Source organism: Embiotoca jacksoni, unplaced genomic scaffold, assembly GCF_022577435.1.
Source record: "Embiotoca jacksoni isolate LCO1_2020_lvr unplaced genomic scaffold, fEmbJac1.0.p SCAF_7, whole genome shotgun sequence".
NCBI classification, from domain to species: Eukaryota; Metazoa; Chordata; class Actinopteri; family Embiotocidae; genus Embiotoca; species Embiotoca jacksoni.
In genome coordinates this window covers 9172956-9182049 of record NW_027185425.1, presented here as the reverse complement: position 1 = coordinate 9182049, position 9094 = coordinate 9172956, and the positions used below count along the sequence as shown (strand labels likewise).

The following is a 9094-nucleotide window of genomic DNA, read 5'->3' as shown; positions in this document are numbered from 1 at the left end:
TCGTCGTTGAGTCGTGAATGAATTTAATCGTTTCGTCGGTTTTCTGACCATTAACGATGCCGCTGGGTTTGAAACCGTGCTGCGCTGTTTGTAAGACGAACTCGTCCTCGATGTGGAAGAAGGGAAACCAGGGAGAAATCCTCTGCAACAACTGCACGGGGAGGAGCGGCGGCGGCGGAGCATCAGGACCCTCCGTGTCCTCCAGCACACAGCCCAGCAATGGCGGAGGAAAGCAGGTCAGTGTGTGTGTGTGTGTGTGGAAAGGCCTGCTGGTTATAAATGCACTTACACTACAGTTGTGTTTTGTTTCTACTGTAGTGTAGAAAGCAAGTGTAAATACTGCAGGTATTAATGTTCCAGAAACAATAAGGGGAGACTAGACTGTTAAAAAGAGGATGTTTTTTTTTTTTTTAGTTTTAATCACATGTACATTTCTATCACAGGGACACTGTGTGGGCTTCTGACATTAGTCTTTTAAACAATTAGTTGATCGACAGAAAATGAATCACTAAATATTCTGGTCATCGATTAATCGTTTTGTGGCATTCTTTTATTAAAAAAAATGCTGTCTTTTGTGTTTTTATTGTTGGTTCCGTTTAATTTGTTTTTTAACCTTTATTTTTTTTTCTTCTTTCTTTTGTGAAGCAGTCTGTGAAAGGTGCTTTATTAAATAAACTCTCCTCACTTAGTTGTGGACTGTTGGTCAGGGCATAACAAAACATTTTAGGCTGAACTCTGACTGAAAAATTCGTCGACATTTTTTACCATTTTCTGACATTTAAAAAACCAAATGACATAATTGTTTCATTGAGAAAATAATAAACAGACATACCATCTACTTCTTGTTTCAGCTTCAGATATATAAAGATTTGCTTAAATTTGAAAAGTATTTATTTTGGATCTTTTATAGACTAAAGACTCAATCGGTTAATTGACAAATAAAGTGGTGGTTGGAAGTTCGAGATGAATGTCTGATGTGTGTTCATGTCTGCAGTCCAAGCAGGAGATCCACAGGAGGTCTGCACGGCTGAGAAGCACAAAGTACAAAGCGCCTGCATCAGAGAAAAAAGTGTCAACAAAAGGAAAGGGAAGAAGACACATATTCAAACTCAAAAATGTAAGCTACAGAAACATTTGGGTTTTATTTCCAGCCTGATGAGTTTGTGTTTGACCCCTGTGTACCATCTCTTTCCTCAGCCAATCAAAGCACCGGAATCTGTAGCAACAATCATCACGTCAGAATCCGTATTTCATAAGGTATGGTGTTTATTCTTACCCAGCAAAACTGATCTGTTTTTTTTTTCTGTCCAAAGTCAGAAATTGTCATATTATAATCTACACCACACACCTGATCTGGTTTCATTATTTCTTAATTGAATGGCAACTTTAATTACAGCACTGTTCCTTGAGGGTTGAGGGCTGTTCATGTGAGAGAAGGACCCCTGTCATCCTCAGTGTTTATATTTCTATCCACAGGGTGTGTACTATCAGACGGGAGATGTGATCAAGGTAATAGATGAGGAAGACGGGAAGCCATATTATGCTCAGATCCGAGGCTTTGTACAAGACCAGTACTGTGAAACGAGCGCAGCGCTGACGTGGCTCATCCCCACTCAGGCCAGTCCAAAGGACCAGTTTGATCCTGGGACGTACATCGTTGGTGAGTACTTATGCAGAATTATATGATTTTTTTTTTTTAGATTTTAAATTTTTTTTTTTATTATTGAAATGTGATGTGTTTCTACTTGACTCTAAGAACCATGTGTTTTGTTTCAGGTCCAGAGGAGGATCTGCCCAGAAAGATGGAGTACCTGGAGTTTGTGTGCCACGCCCCCTCTGAATATTTCAAGTCCCGGAGCTCCCCGTTCCCCACCATCCCCATACGACCAGAGAAGGGCTACATTTGGACCCACATAGGACCGACACCAGCCCTCGCTGTCAAAGAGGCTGCCAGTGGCAGCAGTTAACAGGACTGTGATATGGACTTTCAAACAAATAAATGTACATTTATGTAATATAATTAAATAAAAAACAGTCGTCAACCACAGCCATCACTTCAGTTTGAAGGCGAGTCATAAAAATCAGGTGTAAGTACTTCTCTAAATGGTTGTTTACATGGCTGCGACATTGGAATTTTACTTTTTTATTTGCTAATAAACAAAAGCTCTTTTTTTCATCTGCTATTTGTCTGTGATTCTTAAAATGTATATTTACACTGTCATCACTTTTCTAAAATATATTTGACTCAAATAGGCTGTTGTAGTTGTGGCAACAATGAAATAATGTTTGAAAAGCTACAATGATAGAAACAGTAAACAACTGAAAGTGTGACTATTGTAATCAAAGTTTGCAAAGGTGCTGCAGTTTTCACAGATATGTTTTTTCTTGTTTTAGCCTGTTCTCAATGATGTTCATTAAATTAACAGGTGAGTTGTGTGAACAAGCTCCACAGGGATGGCGCCTGGTTTCTTAAAAGACTCTGGGATGGCACGTCTTCTGTTAGTGCAGCTGTGTTAGATTGTGATGGTCCGTCTTTAAGTAAATTGTGCAAACTACATCAGAACTAACGTACAATACTCATCGTTCATAAGCGCCAATATAGTGTGCCACCAGTGTTAATGCAGGGATGTTGCAGTTTAACCTCTGGCTATGCGTCTCAATCTAATACTGGTCTGAAGTGTGTAAGTAGGAGCTTTTTGTAATCAGACTTTATAACATCTCAGTGATACTTGTGGTCTGTGCCACCATCCCTAACCGCTCAACATGACAGCTACCCAGTCTTTTTTTTTTCTTTTTTGCATTTCCTATCTTTTTTTGTGCTTATCATTTTAAATGCACAAACAAGGTAAATACGTTATTGTTATTATCATTTTTAGTAGTAGTACTAGTATAGTTGATCATACGTATCACAACAAGAAGTTGTTAGATCGATTTTGTGCAAAAATAAGGGGACCTAGTCAGCCACAACAAAACAAAACCGAAGAAGGAAGTGCGCAACAGGGAAACCTCTCGCTCTGCCTCTGCAGCTACTCTTTGATAAACATCAAGTCAAACTTACAAGAACGCTCCGTTTGCCAAAGTCTCCCAATGGACGACTCACTTTGGCAAATGTAGGCTATTTTTCCTTCCTTGGTTGGACATTATGGACTTCTCTTGATCAAAGCATGGGCAAATTCCAATCCAAACATGGTGAGATATTACATTATATCAGCCTTTTTTGTTTTTGATGACAAACTATTACAATGTTCACTTTTCTCTCATTATTTGGACAGCTTCGAAACGCAGGCAAAGTCCGGAAGGTAAGACAGCCAACACAGATACTCTATGTACAGTATACTTTGTAGTACATGTGTTTGTAATATTTATTCTTTTGCTCTGCAGGTGGTAGTTTGACTTCCAGTGTGCTGAGCTGCCAGAGAGAGTTGGAGCGCAGCAACAAAACAAAACTGACGAAGGTAATCATATTTTTCTTCCACTTTTTTTTTTTACTAATAGTCAAAAAACGAAATTTTGTAACATTTTTAATGGGTAAAAAGGAAAACCTGAGATCTCTCACTTATGGTAAGATCTCACGTTGCTTATTTTGGTTTCATTTAATTTATCTAGTATTGACAAGATTGCAATATATTTCAAACTAAACAGGACCAGCCACATGATTCACACCCAGATTTAATATATTTAATTGATCATTAGGGTTCATTTAGACTCTGCAAGTCTGAAGATATACTCAGCATCATAGAAGGACTGACGAGAGGTTTTTTTTCCATCTTAATTGAAATCAGGAATCCAAGGCCAGAGGGTTATGTTGTCTAGACTGCCAGGTAAACTTTGGACATCATTAAAACTGACCATATCTTGTAAAATTAATTGAGTATTTGAGGGCAGATTTCTCTCCCAGAACATCCCACTAAAGGCTCAGGAGTTAACATTAACCCCACTGAGGACTCATAATGCAGAAAAACAAGCTTTTAAAAACACATTAATGAGCTGCCTTTTCACACTGGTTTACTGCAGTGTCAGCAGCTTAACTTCAGTTTTGGCCACTTTGGGGACAAACAGTATTTGCTCACATCACTTCGAGAAGACATAAAAGATGTTTTGGAGGTAGTTGTTTATTTATCCTTCCGCCCTTTCCTCCTCCATCTCTATAAAGAGATTTCCAAGTCTGTGAAGTGCAACACACCCACCCCCTCCAGACAGCAAGGTCTTTATACCCAAGTGCACTGGAAAAAAAAAAAAAAAAAAAAGTCCACATCTGGTACTGCTTTCTTTCTCCAACCAGAAGGACTGTGAGGAGGGAGATGTGTTTGGAGTGGGTGGCTGTTGGTTTGCTTAAAGGGCATCATGTGAAGATTGTTGGCAATAATAAAGCAGCTATGTTTAACGTGTTTGTTACTGTGTTTGTAATTCTAATAAATTATTCTTCATAACATGTCATGCTTAGAAGACCAAAGGCTTGTGACAACTTTCCTGATACACACACTGATTTAATCTGTATAACCAGAGTTTATGATGAAAGTAAATCACAGGCGTCTTGTGGGCTTACAAGCATCACAGGGTGGCTTTCAGTAAATTCATTTATCCACCCATCTGTAAGAATATGTTAGACAACCAACATGCCATTTTCACTCAGCTCAATTAGGTCAGGCGCTGGGGACAATATTTGTCCACACTGTATGAAAGTTCTGGAAAGTTCTACTGTTTGGAAACAGATGTTGACTCTGCCAAGATGTTTAAAGGGCTGTGGTGGAGGTTCTGCGCTCATTAATGGCAGAGCACTTCCTGCGATTAGATTTTCCAGCCTAATATACAATAGCTTCAACCTCCATGTGTCTGCTGCTGGGAACTGAGAATGGCAAAGATGTCTCATTGGATAACGCATACTGGTGTGTGTGTTTGTGAGTATGTGTGCCTGTAAGGCTGAACTACAACGGAAATAGATGTTGTAACATTTAAGAGTAAATATCACAAGCAGGGTTTTAATCTTTGTAAGTGTCAGCTAGGTATTGTGTGACATAGATAACAATGAGGAGAAGTTAGTTCCACTCACAAGTTCAAAGAAAACTATCCCACCTGTTATCCAGTTATGTGTTTAAAGTGTGGATTTAGTTTTTGGAGTTGGACTAAATTTCCCCTGCAAGCCAAGTATAATTTAAAGTTACATCCCTTTTATCTTAAAACCTACCATTTTGCTCTCATAATCAAATGCTGAATCTCAAATGCTGTTTTCTATTAAAACTGGATTCCAGCTGATGTCATGCAGTATAAATCAATGTTGAAATGAATTGTGATCTTATAATCATAGACTGATAATGCATTACGAGTTAACAAATGAAATAAACTTATAATGACTTGATCTTTTGTTAATGGTAAGGTATAAGCAACAGAAATTCCTGATATGCTCCAAAGTTAAAGCTGCTTGTGGTTGTCAGGCTGGATGCATGACAACCAGTCATGTGTAATGAGGGAGTGCCGTTAGCTGCATCATCACTCTTTTCTTTGTCCACCTTCTTTCAGTGGGAATCAAACGGAGCATTAAAGCTTCAGAGCAGGCAGAGCGCGGTGCACAGTGAGGAGACGGGGTAGAGAAACGTTGGCAGTGCGTCCATTTGAACATATATGCTGGTGTGAGGGTGTGCACTCACCTTATCATTTCTTTTGAAGCTCATCTGCATCTGGCAAAGCATCAGTGTGCCATTAGAGACAAATGTTTTTTTGGGGGGGCGCTTTCAGTGTTTTGCTTTACAGTAGAAAGAAAATTAATAAAATGTCATAAATTCAAATTCCATTTTACTTTTTAACAATGCCGAATATTATGTGGCATCACAGCAGCACATACAGTATATTCAAATATCCCAGGTTGTGCTTTAAAAATGTAATCAGTCACTTGCATTAGTCATCTTACAGTACTGAATTTAAATCATTTGTATACAGGAAGTGATCCGATGTATAAGTGGCCAAGAACCAGAAGGGTTAAGAGAGTTTATTAACCTTCACGTCAGTTACATGTGATGGGCAAGAAAAGGTCAAAATGTAAACAGTTTAGAAAGCAGAACCCAAAACTCTCTGATCTGACACAGTCCTCTTCTTCACTGTCCTGTTTCTGTGTTTTAACCCTCGTGTTGTCCTCGGGTCAAAATGACCCGCAGCTGTGTTCAACCAAGTTCTATTTTATTTCTATATTTTTATATTTTTTGGGATCATTGGTGATCATTCTTTAAAGAAACCCTCACAGCCTCTTTGTCACCAATGATCCCAAAAAATATGAAAATAAAATAGAACTTGGTTGAACACAGCTGCGGGTCATTTTGATCCAAGGACAACACAAGGGTTAAAAATGTAACCCAGAAACGTTCACATCTCTCTGCTTCGTCCAATCAGAACGAATCGGTCGGAAACAAACGACAGACAAAATCCACAGATGTTTAAACATTTTCCACATCTGGGGAATCATCCTCACTCTCAGGGTACATGAAAATCACTTGATTGCTTCTTCCCCTCTTTCTCTCTCTTACATGTGTGCTCTGCTCCTTCACAGAACCTTTATGTAGAATTGAAGGAAAATAAGTCTGACCATGACTGCAGCCTCAAGGGTGAGAAGCGAATCAAACACATCATACTGACGTTGTTCTCTTTCTGTGTATTATAAAGGTCTTTATTATCATTGTGGAAATTTAGTGCGTTATCAAACTTCTCTCCCTGGAGAGAAAGAAATAGTGAAATGATCTCTCTTTCAGATCAGAGTTTATAAAAATGAATGAGTTAATGACAAAGGTGCCGCATGTTAACACAATAATTATAGTTACCCTCAAAGTATAAATCTACTAAATAATGATAATTACAGAACTGCTTTGCGTCTTGTTTTAGTGGTTCTGCCACCAAAGAAAACACCTGACAGAAGGACCAACTTCAACTTCAAGGTCAGGAAACAAACAAAGAAGAGGACTAGCCACGCTGCTGTGAGGGTTCACTGTACATTCATGTCTGACTAATAAACTGTGAGGTGACCAATATTTGCTAATCACTTTTATAACTTGGAATTTGAATCTGTTTGTATAATTATAGAAACTGTGTTTGCACATTATGGTTTTACAAGTTTTAAAGTCCCTGAGGTTCAGCTCAGGAGCCAGTAAATTTAGCTCAGCAGAAAGAGTGGAAACAGACTAGTACAGTGACTTCCTGGAGTCTTTGCTGGTTGCCTGGCAACAAAACAACAAGGCCCATATTTAATGGGAAAACATAAGTGCTCACATCAATAATAATCTCATCTACCTCTCAGCAAGAGAGCAAATAATTATATTTCACTAAATGTACTACTGCAAAATAAAATGTGTATACAGTATCGATTGTTATTGAATATTATTAGTATTGATTAATTATTGTTACATATTTATACATTTCTTGTTTGATCTTTTTATTTTGCACACCGTGGGACTGTGAGAAACAATATTTCAATCTCTCTGTATGTCTTGTACATATGGTGGATTGACAATAAAGTTGACTTTGACTTTGACTACTCTTGTTATTCTGACAATATGTGCACAGGACGCAGAGTGTAGCATGGTGCTTGAAGATGACTCTCAGCAGGAGTGGGTCTTCACATTGTACAATTTTGACAACGCTGGCAAGGTCACAAAGAAGGTATCTTGATTTCTTGTTTGCTATTCAAAAATTGAAATGTGAAGTATCTCTGTGCATAGTACTGTATGTGTGTATGAATGTCTATGTATGTGCGTGTTTTGCAGGACATGTCCAGTCTGATCCATTCCATGTACGAGGCTCTTGAGACATCAGTGAAGCAGCCTTACGGTGGCACCTCACCACTGAAGATCAAACTAGTTGTGACTCCCTCACCTCGCTCAGCCAAGAGCTCACAGACGGGTAAGAGGACATTGTTATTGTGGCTTTGGGATTCATAGACATAGGTAAAGGGAAAAACAGTAAGGACAGAGTGTCACTGAGCACAAAAGTTTGTAAAAAGTCTTACATTACTTTACACCAAACCATTGTCATTGTTACAATGATAACGTCCTGCTCTAACTGAAACCAGCTGCAGAGAAGGAGCAGGGTGTGTCTGAGAAGGCAGGACGTCCAGGGAGAAGGCTCTATTGTGTGGATGAAAACATAGAGCGCAGAAATCACTACCTGGATCTGGCAGGCATTGAAAACTATACATCCAAGTTTGACAATCCAGGTATAAACACTCCTCTATCACTATTATGGCTGGTTTGTCAGTCTATAAATACTTCAGGAGTTAGAGTATTTTTTTTCCACTTCTACAGTTGTTTTCCTCCTTTTTTAGATTCACCCTCTCAGGAGGCCAGACCTGCTCCTTCTGCTCATCAGCACCACCTAGTGGTATTCAGAAAGAACTGCATGTCCTCTGAGTCTCGCCGAGGCCTCTCTGTTGTCCACTCCTTAAAAACCAAAGCTATGGCTTCAGGGACAGACAGGAACAGAGGAGAGGGAAAGTCCTGCAGGTTACATGGCCTGCACCCTGCCTCATGTTCCCATCCTACCCAGACTCACCGTCCAGCCTTCCAAAGTCTCCTGCAGCACTCCAACAGTAAGAGGCTTTACTCCAGGGTACAAGACACTGCCTCACCCCTGAGACATCCAGGGTTCCACGCCCAGCCAGGACGAGACCTTCAGCCTTCTCGTGGGGTCCCTCTGGCCCAGAAACACGAGCACCATCACCACCATGAGCATCATCATCATCACCATCACTACCACCCCTCATAACTGCATATTTCACACGTGAGACAGGTAAGAGAAGCTGCTGTACTCAGCTGCGGATACGCGAGTATTTTATGGAGTTAAGTGTTCTTGAATCACCTCCTTTACATTATATTCAGTGTGTGGTAGAGTCAAGATAAGCCACATTTATTTAATGCAGACAATATCCTGTAAGATTACACACTAATATCCTGGAAGGTCGGTTTATTGTTGTCTGAATTTCTCTTTATAGACTGACTATTTAATCTCAGGTCTATTAAAGTATGTACAGTATGTAACGAAAAGGTGTTTTGTATATTGTGAGCGGGTGACATTTGCTTTCCTGGCAGGTATGTACACTGCTGAACAAATAATACAA

General features: G+C 39.4%; 2 protein-coding genes across 2 annotated transcripts; both read left to right on the top strand.

The window, feature by feature from the left end:
* Positions 1–43: 43 nt before the first annotated feature.
* gatad1 (GATA zinc finger domain containing 1) lies at positions 44–2176 on the top strand. Its single transcript, XM_069175934.1, has 5 exons — positions 44–236; positions 995–1117; positions 1198–1257; positions 1477–1660; positions 1777–2176. The coding sequence occupies exons 1-5, from the start codon at positions 57–59 to the stop codon at positions 1965–1967; spliced, it is 738 nt and encodes a 245-aa protein (XP_069032035.1). The 5' UTR covers positions 44–56; the 3' UTR covers positions 1968–2176.
* Positions 2177–3070: 894 nt separating this feature from the next.
* LOC138214365 (protein naked cuticle homolog 2-like) lies at positions 3071–8940 on the top strand. The gene is made up of 9 exons (XM_069175939.1): positions 3071–3189; positions 3273–3326; positions 3382–3455; positions 6539–6593; positions 6868–6959; positions 7546–7641; positions 7746–7881; positions 8057–8194; positions 8303–8940. Exons 1-9 carry the CDS (start codon positions 3165–3167, stop codon positions 8740–8742), a joined length of 1110 nt encoding a protein of 369 aa, XP_069032040.1. The 5' UTR covers positions 3071–3164; the 3' UTR covers positions 8743–8940.
* The last annotated feature ends 154 nt before the right edge of the window (positions 8941–9094 follow it).

Bases quoted from the DNA above. Each gene is read 5' to 3' on its own strand.
- gatad1 (XM_069175934.1), top strand. From the start codon at position 57: ATGCCGCTGGGTTTGAAACCGTGCTGCGCTGTTTGTAAGACGAACTCG. The intron at 237-994 runs GTCAGTGTGTGT...TCATGTCTGCAG, and splicing joins GCAATGGCGGAGGAAAGCAG to TCCAAGCAGGAGATCCACAG. The intron at 1,661-1,776 runs GTGAGTACTTAT...GTTTTGTTTCAG, and splicing joins TCCTGGGACGTACATCGTTG to GTCCAGAGGAGGATCTGCCC.
- LOC138214365 (XM_069175939.1), top strand. From the start codon at position 3,165: ATGGGCAAATTCCAATCCAAACATG. The intron at 3,327-3,381 runs GTACAGTATACT...TTTGCTCTGCAG, and splicing joins AGCCAACACAGATACTCTAT to GTGGTAGTTTGACTTCCAGT. The intron at 7,882-8,056 runs GTAAGAGGACAT...AACCAGCTGCAG, and splicing joins AGCCAAGAGCTCACAGACGG to AGAAGGAGCAGGGTGTGTCT.